At 41.8% G+C, this 15,826-nt stretch overlaps 1 protein-coding gene and 1 pseudogene across 17 annotated transcripts in view; one reads left to right on the top strand and one right to left on the bottom strand.

Annotated features, from left to right (window-relative positions):
* The window catches only part of BTRC (beta-transducin repeat containing E3 ubiquitin protein ligase), a 167,735-nt gene that overhangs the window by 104,168 nt on the left and 47,741 nt on the right, over positions 1–15,826 (bottom strand). For 8 of the 17 annotated variants that reach the window (XM_077823297.1, XM_077823300.1, XM_077823299.1 and 5 more), the window contains one exon: positions 9,881–9,988. The exons of 8 other annotated variants lie outside the window; for them this stretch is intronic. In XM_077823297.1, coding sequence (XP_077679423.1) covers positions 9,881–9,988 — 108 coding nt within the window. Of the gene's footprint in view, positions 1–6,212; positions 6,414–9,880; positions 9,989–15,826 lie in introns of those variants that run through there. One more of the 17 variants, XM_077823308.1, reaches the window with a different exon arrangement.
* Positions 2,108–2,781, top strand: LOC144267862 (small ribosomal subunit protein uS7 pseudogene; annotated as a pseudogene).

Raw genomic sequence — 15,826 nt, 5'->3', positions numbered from 1 at the left:
AAAATATTAGTCTGCAGAATTCTTTTGTCTTTTTGCAGATCTCAACGAAACCGGGGACATCACAGTAGTTGCACATACAGTGGAACCCTGCTGATTCACATTAGGTGACCAGATATTAAGAGATCGCAAGTAAGTGAACAAATGCAATAGAAAAGGATCTCACATATCGCTGTATATGGTGTTTGTTTATTCTGACAAGTGTCGTTTAGTTTTAGTTACACTAAATAGCATTCTAGCAAGTTACATTAGCATCTTTCGAAAAGTAATGAAGTCTTACTAACGAGACCTCACTACAGTGCTATCTCTGCTATTAGATCTCTCGTGAGAAATTATTTTGTGAGAACAGGCGGAAACAGAATAGTGGAAATTAGTCAGGTATCTATTAGTGAGGTATTGTATCTAGCTGCTGGGTTCTCATAATAGTAAAGAGCATGAAGAATAGAACGTTTAATTGTTTTTGTACATAAACCAGGAAGTTTTCATATGCTGCGGAGAACAACTTTTCAATAGAAGAGAAATTGACAAAAATGTGACTTAAGTCTCCCTTCTACCTCTGTATTTTAGGATTCTGCAAGCACATTTCTCTTTAGGGCTTTTTTTCAAACTGGTATGTGCCTAGTTAAATTCCTGCTTTATAAAAGGACAGCCCTTGTTCTGTTCTCCTACATGTTTGCATTACATGTTTGCATTAAAGTTCCTCTTCCTTGGGATTATGAATGCATGATATTTGTTTTACATGAATCACTGAATTGTGACTAACAGAGACTTACAAGACTGGATGAGAAAGGTTTATTGCATTTTTCACTGTTTCAAAACTTTCCCAGGTTTGTGGTAAAATTATATTCTTTAACTTTTTGCCAGTTCAGCAGAGATTTATAGAACCTGTTCTTGTGGAACTGGCTACATTTTAAGCACTTCCCATAGAGTTCTTCAAACACAAAATTATAGTAAAGCCCTGTGATTTACAATAGTCTATCCTGGTACTAACTTCACCAGGAATATATAGATGCAGGCAGGCATTAAAGTTTAAAAGAGGGATTTTGATGCAGCATACTTAATCCACTCTTTCCCCCAATACGGGACACTAAAGTTGCCATTAGAGGCACTGCAAAAAGACTGATATTAAATAAGACCTATGTTAAAAATATTTGGAACCTCAATCTTATGTATCTATTAAAATTAAGTTATTTTAAAGCTTTTTAAAAAACAAATTGTTAACTAGAAATTCTAGTGAATGAAACTTCCTTCCTTCTTGCCATTATTTAAAGCTTTAAAAAAATGTCCTGGGACCACCAGAATTAAATTGGATGAGTTTAGCCTTAGGTTATGCAAAGGACTGAAATACTGTCTCTTCCCTTGAGACCATGCAGTACCACAAGTAGCCATTAGATAGCAGCACAGTACATATGATCTGTCATGTCTCCCACTACCTTCCTGCTCCCCAAGGCTTCAGCTCTGCTCATTTCAACACACACACACACACACACACACACACAATAGCTGATTGTAATTCAATTAGTGCAGTCTGCAACTCCAGAAAAGAGTAATTCAATTAGTGCATTGTGGAGCTCTACACTACCTCTCAGCAGATGTTCACAATCCTCAAGAACTGGAGCTAGCTTTAAAAATACCTGTATCCCTTCAGTGTGGCACTACGTATGCCATTTGTCAAAACAGCTTTATACACCTTTCTGACTTCTAACGGGGAGGGAAGAAAATCCAGGCTTGGCTGGCAGAACAGTTTTTGGGTTTTTTTTAAATTGATCAACAAACCAATGCTGCTTCACTAGACCTCACCACTCTGCTTACCGGGAACAGCACCGGGTTTGACACAGTAACACGAGATCATTAATGCAGAGTTGAAGCAGTGGCAGCTTAGTGGTGACAATGCATTTTTATGCTAATGATCACATTGATTGTTGTATGCTGGGGCGAACAGTTGAATGGTGTAGGCTCTGATGTACCACTTTTTTTGCTACTTAGGGCTTGTCTACACATAAATGGCTGCAGCTGCAGCGCTTCAGTGAAGACACTGCCTACGCTGACGGGAGGGTTCGCCCACAGGTATAGGTAATCCACCTCCCCAAGAGGCAGCATGCCACTGGAGCTGCCGCCATAATGACCGAATGGGAGACTGTGCCCGCTATGGCGGAGACCCCTGACATCAAGCTCTTTGGGAAATGGAGCACGGATGACATTCAGATCAAGGACATCTCCCTTCAGGATTACATAGCAGTGAAGGAGAAGTAGGCCAAGTACCTGCCCCACAGCTACGCAGCCAAGCGCTTCTGCAAGGCCCAGTGCCCCATCGTGGAGTGCCTCACCAACTCCATGATGATGCACGGCCGCAACAATGGCAAGAAGCTCATGACCGTGCGCATCATCAAGCATGCCTTTGAGATCATCCCCCTGCAGGTCCTGGTCAACGACATCATCAACAGTGGGCCCAGGATGGACTTGACCCGCATCGGCCGCGCCAGCACTGTCCGGAGACAGGCCGTGGACGTGTCCCCGCTGTGCCATCTCAACCAGGCCGTCTGGCTGCTGTGCGCTGGGGCCTGCGAGGCTGCCTTCTGCAACACCAAGACCGTCGCCGAGTGCCTAGCCGACAAACTCATCAACGCTGCCAAGGGCTCCTCTAACTCCTACGTTATCAAGGACGAGCTGGAGCGTGTGGCCAAATCAAACCGTTAAAGCCACGGGAAGTGCCCCAGTAAACTCTGTGATTCCACTCACTGTCTACACCAGGGGTTAGGTCAGTGTAGCTGCATCACTCATGGGTACGGATTTTTCACAGCTCCGAGCGATGCAGCTCTACTGATCGGATTTCCTTGGGCTGGTCGACACTGGGGGGGGGGGGGGGGGGTGGTAGGGTTCTTTCACATCCCTGAGCGAGAAAGCTGCAGTGCTGTAAATGGCCAGTGTGGACAAGCCCCTAGTGGAGACCAGGCCTTCAGCTGGAGAGCTGAAACAGATATTTATATTTTCAACAGTTACAAACGTTAGACATTTAGGTGGAAAAGAAACAGCTTTCCAGTTATTAAATTGTAATTCACTCTCGTAATAGCATTTTTAACAGGAAAAGCCACACCACTTACTCATCCACTGCCATGTTTGGAACGCTTCCTTTGCGATCACACAGACCGGAAACAATTTTTTTTAAATGGAAGCTTAGATCCTAGAGCACAATTCTGCAGCAGAGAGCGGATTCTGTAGTAGATTCCCCAGCCATGGAATGACAGAGACCATGGAGCACTGGTTCTGAGGATCTAAAGAACCGGCTAGATGGCAAGGTCACTAAAGCAACAGGGTGATAAGTAGGTTCTCTCATATTTTTTGTTGTGTGCACTGCCCTATAGCACTGTATCTGTTTACCAAAGCTCAACAACACACAGACACACACAGCTAGACTAGTGCTGCAGCATCCCTCCATTTAAAAATCACAGACTAGGGTGCACATGCATCTCACTCCACTGGACTTTGGACTCCTGAACCTCTAACTCTGTCACACCACTAAATATCAAGCAAGTAATTTGGTTGCAGTTCTGTCATTTCTCTTATTCCCTTTCATGCATTTAATTGCTATTGCTTTCAATCTTATCAACAGGGCCCTACCAAATTCAGGGTCCATTTTGGTCAATTTCATGGTCATAGGATTTAAAAATCGTAAATTTCATGATTTCAGCTATTTAAATCTGAAATTTCACAGTGTTGTAATTGTAAGGGTCCTGTCCCAAAAAAGAGTCGGGGCGGGGGTCGCAAGGTTATTGTAGGGGGGTTTGTGGTACTGCTACCCTTACTTATGTGCTGCTGCCTTCAGAGCTGGGCAGCTGGAGAGCTACGGCTGCTGGCCGGGAGCCCAGCTCTAAAGGCAGAGCCACCACCCGCAGCAGCACAGAACTAAGGATGACCTGGTCTGGTATTGCGACCCTTACTTCTGCGCTGCGGCCTGTAGAGCTGGGCCCTCGGTCAGCAGCCGCCGCTCTCCAGATGCCCAGTTCTGAAGGCAGTGCAGAAGTAAGAGTGGCAATACCCCAACCCCCCTAAAATAACCTGAATCCCCGCCCCGAAACTCCTTTTTGGGTCAGGACCCCAAATTTGAGAAACACTGGTCTCCCCCTGTGAAATCTGTATAGTATAAAGTAAAAGCACACAAAAGACCAGATTTCACAGGGGAAAACCAGATTTCACGGTTCGTGAAGCATTCTTCATGGCCATGAATTTGGTAGGGCCCTGCTTATCAATGAGCCGGGGTGAAGGAAGCAGGAGGAGTGGACTCTGAACATCTCATATAAGAAACTTTGCTTAAAAATCCAAGCGTCACATTGTGGCAGTTCAATATTTCATAGCCAATACAAGGAACTGCAACACTGCAACTTTAAATCTTTGCCTCCTCTGTCAGTCTCTCTCCCTCTCATTGTAATGCCAAAGGGAACAGCAATCAGAGTGGAGATGTTCAACGTGATAGAGGTCAGGACACCGGTGGATCAACGTACCAGAAACACGACCTTGTTTATTTTTTTCCCCAGTATTATTGTTTACAGGGTGCTTTGCTCATGTACCTTGTGGTTCTTAGCTAAAAGATGAAATTACAGCCCAGGATGAAGCGCTCAGGCACACATCCAATTTGTGTTTCCATCTCAGAAAACAAAAAGCTTCTGAGGCCCTCGGGCTGCCATTCAAACTTGGAGAGGCTGACATTTTTAACAGCATGAACCAGAGACTGGCAGAGGGAATGATCTAATGCATTTCTGACTTGTCAATCAAAAATCTCACCTCTGCTGTCTTGTAAACAGTTGGGGGCCACCTAACTACATTCATAAACAGGGGTGAGCCTGCCACCAGCTGGGGGGTGCCAGAGCCACATGCTCTGGATCTTAGTCACCAAAATTATGATTCACTTTTATAATCTCACTGTAAATAGCCGGCAGGCACATTTCACAGGGCCACTGGAACAGAACCAGAGCAGGAAATGCAAAGCAGGAGTCGGTCAAGTGCAGCTATTTCTCTGTGCCGATGGAATCTCTTGACCAGGCAGTGTATTTCACCTCCAGTTAGACACAAAAACTATCATACTAATAATTGCTCTTTTCAGGGCTGAATAATTCATTTAGACAAATTGTAAGAGACATCTGCACCCAACACAATGACTGGAAAGCATGCACAGCTTGCTTTGTAGGGGTTACTTACCTTAAGGCCATCAATAATATCGTCATTATACCCTCTCATATTTATATATACACAGTAATTTTCAGTAATGAAAAACTCAACTTTTTAAACAAAACCTGTGAATAGTCCGAAGGAAACTTGCTTTGAAATTTACAAAGAAAGCTGAACATCGGATATAAATTACTGACAATGCCCCTCTTAAGAAAAAATCACTTCATATATACCAATATCAGCCATGGTGAAAAGTGGCAAGCAAGCAAAAAAACAAAACAAAACAAAACCAGCTGCCCCTTTCTCTTTGCTGCCTGTGTGTACTGGGTTGTGGCCCATGCATCTCAATCATCCCGTATCTTTGTCCCTCACCCTTCTCCAAAAAATGGCCTCTATCAGAAGACAAGGTGCACATATGCCATCAGCAACTTAACCCTGTCCGATCTGCTAATGTTAAAATTACTCTCGCGTATACTTCATTCTAAGGGCTTTGCCCAATCAAAAGACAGCACCCTCTGTCATCAATAAGGTGGTCACACTAATTTGCACAAAACTGCACAGATCACAACCACCATCATCTTTAATAAGGAGCTACAGCCTGTGGAAGTGACGTTCTGTGTGTACTGCTTCATGCTCAAGTACTCGATTCAACCTGCCACAACTATAGCAGATTGTGGGAATTTATATGAAATACTCTGTAAAGCAGTCTAGAAAGACTACAGTGTCTCAATCCTCCCCTTCACCCAATAGGATGCTTCTGACTCTACCATGGGGAATCTAACCCTTCTCTGTTTTCTATGCTACCCATCACCATACTACTGGATCTCAGAACTGGCAGCCTACAACTGACAGTGCTGTTCCTGGCTTTATTTTGTTTTGTCTTCTTTTTGAGCACCCAAAATTTTGCCAGGCACCTTACAACAAAGACATGGTCCCTGCCCCAAAGAGTTTACAGTCTATATCTGATGTGGCACTTGTGTGGAAATCTTCTGCCACGGACTTATTGTGTGAGCTTGGGTAAGTCATTTAAACTCACTGCTCAGTTTCCTCACCTGTACAGTGGGAATAATCACACTTGCCCACCTTTGTGAAGCACTTGGAGATCTACAGATGACCATCACTAGATGTGTGCTAAATCCTATTACCACCAAACGTCTGTTACCCAAATAATAAGGCAGAAAACCCAGACTACTTTAACTTTTTACACATTCAGACTTTGCAACCTTGGATGTCTTGAGACACATTCCATTTTCACTGCACTCTTGTGTTTTAACACCAACTTTAACTGTAAGTCATGGTTCACAGTCAGGTAGGGCTCTTAAATATGACATATGCTGATTTCTGAATTTGCATCCTTCCTTTTCCGGCAAGTATTTTATGATAGGGAAAGTAAACAATTTTATTCAAAGTGAAAAATTTCACTAGAATATAAATACACCTTCTGGTGTGTGTCCTGGAAACTTAAAAATATTCAGTTTCAGAGACAACTCTGCATGTGACTATTTTTATTATGAAGAACATCTACATGTAAAGAGGATTTCTGTTGCTTAGGAGGGTCACAGTGGGCTAAAATTTGCCATCAGTTTGGAATGGCATGTTCTTCATGAACATTAAAGGCCTGATGGTAGTTTTGCTCTTAAGAGTAGGGGATCAGTCATTTTGTCATCCTATGCTAAAATTTCGTCTTCATCTCCTACCCACACTGCTGTGCAGCATGTCATGTACCAGTTTGCTGTTGCTCTCCATCAAGAGCTGGTTGCTTTTCACTTATATGGTCAATCATGGTTTGTGAGCACATTGGGATCTTCTGAGACAAGAGGCACTAGAGAAATATATCGCTCCTGCTGCTTAATCCCCCATGCAAAGTCAGAACTCCAGTTTTGACGTTGCTGCTCCCTGTTGTGATGTCACAAAGCGTTGTCAAATTGAATCGAGGGCCTGTAAGAGCCTGTTCTCAAACAAATGTTTCTGATAGTAAAACAAACACAGGAAGAGAAACTTGGATGTCATCTGACGTAACAAGAGAGTTCTCTAACTCGAATATTTGCCAACGCTTCCCATGAGGTGTCAGCAGGTTGTTAGCTGAACTATTCAGAAAGTGCCTGTTCTGCCATTTCTGTCTGAGCATCTCATGGCAAAGCATGTAAATAACTAGACAAATTCAGCAGTGACTAAGTGGCATTCCAGATGGCATCTTCTTTCTTGCCACAAGCAAAGAAAATTGATATTCTTCTCCAGTTACTTCAAGCTTGCTAAAACAAAAAAAAAAAAAAAAGAAAGAAAGAAAAAAAAAGTATCTTAATATGAGAAAATTTGCTGGGCTACAAAAACAGATCTTAAAATGCTACATTGAAAATTCTTATAGCACCAAAAAAGGTGGAAATATCTCTCGATATCCTAGTCACTGACATGTCACAACCCCATACCCACTCAGATTACTGCAACAAAATAGACAGCAACCTAAGGAAGAAACCTCATCAGACCTTGCAAGCTAATAAAGGTCAAAGTCTATTCAGAAACTGATTGGGTTAAAGACAAATGCAAATGCTGCAGAAACTGGTGCTGGATGTTCAAAGTTTCTCCCCTCAGTTAGTACAGAATCAATGCCCCAGCATGGATACTGTGCTGGTGGAGAGGTGTTTCGGATGGCACGTGAGGAAGAGTTCCCCATCACTCGTGGTCATTAAATAGCCTCAGAAATTTCTCACAGGAGTTGAGTATAGCTAAATCCCAAATTCTCACTGTACTTTCAAATGGATACGGTATTCATCATCACTTCCAGTCCTGAACTGTTGTGTTCCTTTTCAGAGTAGCAGCCGTGTTCCTGTTATACAGTTGATTTGTTCAGCTTCAGATGGGGATACAATTTGTTAGTGGTGAAATGATTCTTGAATATCAGTAGTTTGTAAAGTGCTTTGAGGTATCCTGAGATAAAAGGTACTATATAAATGTATGATTTTTCTAAAAACAGAAGTATATATTGTGCTATCGGAAACAGATCAAGAAGAAAGAGGGGTACCGGTTTCCGTATGCAAACTGCACCGCACACACTATCTGGGCTTGCCCTTAAAGCAGAGCTTACACATGTCAGATATTTATTCCTCAACACAAACCCAAAAAGAGGCCCATCTGATTCAGTCAAATTATGCAAATCAGGATTAGAAGTAGGAATCTAAATACTGCCCGTGTCTCCAGAGTCCTCTTAGAAGGATATAAAAGCTCTCTTCCCCTCCCCCACTGAAAGATCTGCAACAAGCTTGTTTCAGCCAAGGAGGGCTGACAAGACACCTTCCAGAGTCCATCAATGCTAGTGCTAGGTCAGCTAGAAGGGTTGCTGCAGAATGATGTAAGACACTTAAGCCGCCCCTGGGACTGAGAGCATCTCTCCACAGCACTCCCTCGTCCTGCCAATCCTGGGAGCAGGAAACCAGATCCAAAGGAAAATGCAGGTTTCTTGCACGCCATCTCTTGAAGGCAGGTAACTGACTTTTGTCAAAATGATTCACAACTTGAGGGGCATACTGGATCAGTGATTGCTCTTCGATTCCCAGAGGCTGCTGGGGAAAAGCCCCAGTGGCCAACATCTGCCTAGGATAACAGACTGCAGCTATTCCTCTCTAGTATGCACCTTGAAGCAATCATTCATGCCATTTCTGAGTAACAGCAGTGTTAGTCTGTATTCGCAAAAAGAAAAGGAGTACTTGTGGCACCTTAGAGACTAACCAATTCATGCTCAAATAAATTGGTTAGTCTCTAAGGTGCCACAAGTACTCCTTTTCTTTATTCATGCCATTGAGCCTCCAAGGCTTGATTTGCAAGGCTCTACCCCTGAAGTACCGCAGAAGCCTCAGCTAGTGCAGAAACAGTTATCAACTTCCAGTAGTGCCCTGAACAAAGACAACACCTGTGTAGCTCAATCTGCACTGCCTCCATGTTCATGTCTAGCTGTAATTCAAGGTGTTGGCAATGATTTTGAAGCCCTGAATGGTCTGGGACGTGGTTATTCAAGAATTGCCTCTCACTCTATACTCCAAATTGACACAATTAAGATTGGATGGGACAGGCTTGCTATCAGAACTGAAGATTTGAATACTCCATGTCTAGCAGTAGACCCTTTCCCATCCTTGGAGTTATTTCCCTTGAGAGTTCAGAGTCAAAATCTACCAAACTTCAGAGTACAGAGCAAAATCCACTTGCTTTGTGTGGCATCTGATTAACTTTTCTATGTTCTAATTTTCTGTAACTGAAGCTCGTGGGCTGCCATTATTAAATTTAACAAAATAAATACGAATACAGGGCATCAGTTACCAGTGCCACTGCACCAGCCCATTGCAAATTCTTCTAATAGTTTTAAGAAAAATGTTGATAGCAAAATTAAGGCAATTGGCTATACATAGGCCCAGATCAGAGACTGTGTGATGAAGACTGTGTGCGAGTTACACTTGTTAAACTTCAGCTGCATGCTTTTGATAGACCTGAGAAACAATGGCAAAAAGTTGATGGTACCAGACCACTTCAGGCAAAATGATATTAAAAACAAAGCAATGAAAATGCCCCAGAGTGATACACTCAGAATCTACACGAGATGAGTTTATGACTGTAGGAGTTTTGAATGGCATAAGGAAGCACACAGTTTGAAGCAGAATAAATGGATGTAAGCAAGCAAGAAACAGACATGCACACAGAGAGAGAGAGAGAGAGAGAGAGAGAGAGAAAGTACCTGGAAAGCTGTGAGTGCGCCAGTCCCTGGGTTATACAGGCATCGCAGCGAGGGCATGCTGTCCGCCAGGCTGGAGCAGCCCAGCCACAGAGATCTGGGCATAGAGCACTGCAGAGAAAGGACAACTATGAGATGGGACTGTATGAGACAGGATGGCACAGATTACAGGAACTTTGACGGCTTAGCTGAATTGCATCAACACAGTTGCAGCTGGCCTCTAAGACTGAAAGAGCTTCAAGAAACACTACGGATTGATTTGTCTCCTCAGAAACTCTTAGACGACACAGTAGCAAAAGGTGAAAAAAAGAGGTTATGGTCCAACAAATTAATTATTTAATCGACTTTTTGCATCAGTTTTCGTGGTACTGCACTAAACAAAGTTATTTCTTTCCAATTAATCAGTTCTCTCTCCCTCCATGCATAGTCACCTCTCAAATATACCACAGAGAGGAAGATTCTACAAGGTAAGCAGAAAAATGAACGACAAATTCCATCGGATAGTGTCAGGGAAACAGAAAAGCTTTTGTGGATTTTGTTCCATGCACTCCCACCCCACCCTTGCACCAGAGTGAGTGGGAAAAGGGTGGGGAAGATCCTATGCCCAAGGACAATAATAACTCAGTTACTGTTTGCAAAGGTTTTCTGTTTCTACTTGCTCTGCTATTCATTAACTAAACTACAGTTACCATAGCAAACTGATAATTCACCTTTCCAAATGGATCAAAAACAAAAATAAAAAAGAGGGGGTCAGCCCATCAAAAAAAGGAAAATAGTAGTCACTGATATTTAAAAAAAGAAAAGGAGGACTTGTGGCACCTTAGAGACTAACAAATTTATTTGCGCATAAGCTTTCGTGAGCTACAGCTCACTTCATCGCATGCATGTGAGCTGTAGCTCATGAAAGCTTATGCTCAAATAAATTTGTTAGTCTCTAAGGTCCACAAGTCCTCCTTTTCTTTTTGCGAATACAGACCAACACGGCTGCTACTCTGAAACCTGATATTTAAAACTATTTCGTTCTGATATCCATAGTTTTTAAATCTTTAGCACGGCAGGTTAAAAATTTTACGGGCTTTTTGACAGCAACCTTGTTCTGATCAGTTACAGAACTTTTGAGCCTGAACTTGCTGTTTATTGTATCACTGGCATGGTGGTATACCACCAATGCATTTTAAATGGGCAGCTAGTTACAAACACAGTAGGATATGACAGATTAGTTACATGAAATCTCACACCATTATATTCTTCATCTCCACACCCCCATGCCATATTAAGCCTTTTTTTTTTAAGAAGCAGGGGGATGAGAGAAAATATGAGTGGAAGGGACAGCTGTAACGGTGTGAAATGGCAGCTGCCTTTTGAGCCGCTATTTCTCACTGCTCTGGGAGGAGTGGAAAGTCCTGCACTAAATTTAATATGTGGGAGCCATGTGACCAATCCAGAAATGGGCAGAAAGAGGACAGCCTCCTAAATTCATAATTTGTTACCATATAGTAAACCACACTGGAATTAACCCTATCACCAGTTTACATCATGTCACTTGGGATATTTTGCTCCAATTTATGCTTCCGCTCCAAATATACACATATTTTTCAAATTCACTGGAGAATTTAACCTAGGAAAAAGTGCTTTTTAAAAGTTTTGGTTACCCTAATATAATCTCACCTCAATTTTATAAATAAATTCTACACTTGATAAAGAATCTAGAATTCAAGAATCTGTATACTTTAAAAACACAACCCCCCTGTGTGATAGTAAAGTGTCACCTATTTTATTGTCAGGCAAACTTAAGTCGAGAGAGAGCAGGAATTACGGACCAGATATCACAGCAAGCAATAGAAACCCAAGTCACATTTCTCAGTCTGCTGTTTTAACCTACCAGACAATACTTGAGTATTCCAACATACGGAAGAATTCTAAATCCCAATACAAAAACACAAAACAAAACTTACTCTTATTATCTATAAAGCTCTTATCATGTCCAGAAAAGTTAAAGAGATCAGTGTCACAGAACTCCTTGCAGCTAATCAGGATGTACTTATTTACATATGCAAACTAGTTCGTTAATATTGATCCAGACCTCAGTTATTATTGATCTGTGAGGAAGTACACAACAGAAAATAACCAACTCCTTTTGTGACTTTTGAGCCAGTCAGCTAGGATTTTTCTCATGTATGTAACAAGATTTACATTACCACTGGAGTTCTGTTCCTTTTTTTTTTTTTTTTAAATCAGCATTTGTCTTTAAAAGAGCAAAGGTTCACACATTGGGGGGAAATGTCATTCCTGTACTTGCTTTCTGCCCATTGAAAGAAACGAAGCCTCTAAATTACAATTGGGGACTGAAAAAAGCTTATTCACAAGCTTGAACAAAAGGCCTCAGGTGTTTCAATAGAAACAGCTTGTGTGTAAATCAGATGAGTGACCCAATAGAACAACTTCATTTACAGCCTGATCTCTGAAAAACTCAACATCCTCCATCCCCAGCCACCAACCAAGCTGGATGTCAAATACTCACTTCTGTATTGACAGCTCCACCAACAAGGGGCTGGCCTCAGCATTTACTATTTGAAGCTGACTGACAAAACCCTCTCTTGAACCCATGTCAATCTACATCTATATTTATTTATTTTTAAAAGGCGCAAGAAGCACTGAATTTTGACTGTAGCCAGATGGGAACCTTGGTATTGCCACAAGGTACTGGTCCTAACCCACAGTAGTTTCTCTGCACATCTAACATTTAATTATACTAATATTTTGGATTTCTGCATACCTGTTGGACCCAAGAGTGCTTTACAAAAATTAATAAGCCTCAACACATGACAGTTATATCAATTTCATAGAAGGGGAAACTGAGGTGGGGGGAAGGAGACTTGCAGAAGGTCACAAAGCACATCCGCAACACAGACAAATAGAAATTAAGTCCTTATTCCCAGTCCTCTGCTTTAAGCACAGGAACATGCTCCACTACTCCAGAATGTAGGAAATGCAGTATCAGATCAGACCAGTGGTCCATCTACTGCACAATCCTCTTTCTCACAGCAGTCAGTACCAACTGCTTCAGAGGAAGGTGTAAGTCATCCCAAAATGGACAGTTACAAACCAACTTTCCCATAAGGGAATTTTCTTCCTCATTCCCAACACTGAGGGTATATCTACACTGCACACTAAGCCCGGGCTCTGACTAAGGTTTGACCCCAAGCCCCACTTCCGTCCACATACAAAACAGTATGACGCAGATCAGCAAACACTCAGGACCAGGTCCTTAGACCCTTCCTCCTAAGAGGGTGGGTCAAGGTCAGAGCCCAAGTCCTGCTGAAACTTCAGTCTAAGCCCTGTCATTTTGGAGTGAGGACGCAGCTCATGCCACAGCCCTGAGTCAGAAGGTCTGCGAGTGCAGTAAGGATGAATTAGCACAGTTGTGGGACCTGGGTCAAGCAACTGTAAAACCAGGGTTACAATGCAGTGTGGACACCGAAGGGAGAGTTTGGAAACACCGAGTCCACAAGCACAGGTCCCACAAATCTGGGTTTACAATGCAGTAGACATACCTTTAGTGGTTGGCTTAAATGCAGAAGCATGATGGTTTTTTATATCTGACATATCACATCTACTATAATTCTGAACGTCCTTTAAATATAAATGTCTAATTCTTTTCTTATTTTAATCTTGCTAAACCTTAGATTCAATTATATTTTGTGGTAAAGGTAGCCACAGACTAATTAGAAATTGTGTAGAAAACTATTTCCTTTGTTTTAAATTGGCTGCCTTTCAATTTCATTGGACAGCCCCTTGACCTTGTATTCTATGAAAGGTTAAACAAGAGCACCCAGTTTCCCTAGGCCATACATTATTTACATACTCCCATCTCATGTGCCTTCCTATTCATCTTCTGTCTAAATGAAACAGTCACAATCTTTTCAATTTCTCCTCAGAGAGGGAATCATTAGGTTTCTTTCTTTTTTTTTTTTTTTTTTGGTCTTCTATCTCTGAATAAATACTAGGTAATGCATTTCATTTTCTAGTGGGTTGTCCATTCACCTACCTTTGGTAGGTCCCTCTGAAGATCCTCAGTCGAAGACTGACCTAGATTTTTGTCATCGGTTCACCCTCCACCTTCCTAAATCATGTAACATATTAAAACAAAACCAGTTCTAATACAAATCTCATTGTTAACTTTTGCCATGTTGAAAATTGATGATTTATTCCTGCTCTTTGTCGTCTCTTAGCCAGGTTCTAAACCATGGCAACAATGCTTTACCTTGACAAAGCTATCCTACCTGTTTTTATCAGATTTGTTCTCTTCGGGGTCCTTTCAGCATGTGTGTCATGTCAGAGGTTACTAAATATTATTTTATTAAATTCTGTTCGAGATCAGAAATGCATCCCTGCCTGCAAAACCGAATGGTTATTACCTGGAGAAAAAAGCAGATAATTTCCAGAAACACAATGTGTTTTACAAATATAGTGCACACAAAGTGTGTGAAAACTGAAATCTGAATCCACTATAGTAAGAAAAAGTAGGATATACTAGTTCAAAGATTAAATTTTTGAAAAAGCAAGTTTTGGGGAATTAAAGCTATTAAGAGAGGCAAGGGAAGAAATATTATGGCTTTTGTGTAAAGAAGAAGGTTGATGCAACCTAAAAGAGACAACAATTAATGTGCAACAATCTACACTTCAAGTTCACAGTGCAGCATCTCTTGCTATAGTAGGTGTGACCCTTTAGTATAGCTACAATGCCTTACATTTTACAGGACATGTTCAACATCACTTAGCAAGTCAGTGGCACAGCCAAAAATAGAACCCAGATCGCCTTATTCCAAGTCCTGATTTTTGGTCAGTATAATCTTATATTAGGTTGGGACAGGAGCTGCTTCTCCACATCGAGTTCCGTCTGCAGCCACAGCAGGATTGTTCTCCCGTAGTAGCGTCCAGTGCTTTGTGCAGTTCAGTTTTAAATGATTAAGCAATAGGGCTTCTGCTTCTCTTGGGAAAGTGTAATCCTACCTCCTACCTCCCAAAACACATACTGGAAGTGTGGAGAGAGAATATGATCACAGCCTACTAAGGTCTGGAAAGTGTAAATGCTAACTAAGGAAAGGAATTGTTCCCACTGGACCAGTGCGCAAAGTAAGTAAGGGGAATGAGATAAGACTGAGCAGAGGGAAATTAAGGCAGAATACCAGGAAAAAAAAAAAAAAATCTAACAATGAGTTCTATCTAAAGTAGATGCTGCACTTGTGTCCCAAAGGAAGCGGTGAAAGCTCCATCATTTAAAACTAAGGAAACAAGACCCTGGAGACTTGGCTGCAGGAGAACAATCATGCATGCAATGGCTGGGATTGGACTAGATATAACCAAACACCTCCAGTTTCTGATTCTATGAGAAGATGTCACTTTGTAAACAGAATAGTGTGGCCTTTGGCCAGCAGGGAAGCAAGCTCTTCCAATATAATATTCTTTTTAGAGTATTACTGCTTGTATCCTTTTTAAAAATAAAATGAAGGCAACATGGCTTAGGAGTCTTGACCCGTGTAAGATCAGGATTTGAAGAGCTCTGTGCAAGCTGGAAAAGCTTGTCTCTTTCACCAACAGAAGTTGATCCAATAAAAGATATTATCTTCCCCACTTTGTGTCTCTTAAGGTTATATCAAGCACACACATTGAGGTTAACAGTCACAAGGCCATCAGTTGACAGATTCCAGTGACGACATAATAGACTAAACATGTCATGTGGCCCCGCTTGTGATCTACCAGCAGAGAGAAGCATTTTTTGCCATTGCCAATTATTGTTTTATTGTTTTATGGATCATACACAATAAAAGCATGAGAACACACATATCCATATCCCTTCACTCCTGCTCAACTGTGCCTTTTTGCCATCACAACAATGTCAAAACGGTACAAGTTCCATCACTTTGCCACCTGCACCCAATGTGCGCC

This window comes from Eretmochelys imbricata, chromosome 7, assembly GCF_965152235.1.
Source record: "Eretmochelys imbricata isolate rEreImb1 chromosome 7, rEreImb1.hap1, whole genome shotgun sequence".
Classification (NCBI taxonomy): Eukaryota; Metazoa; Chordata; order Testudines; family Cheloniidae; genus Eretmochelys; species Eretmochelys imbricata.
Note: the sequence above shows the minus strand (reverse complement) of the source record. Positions and strands in the feature narration are given on the sequence as shown.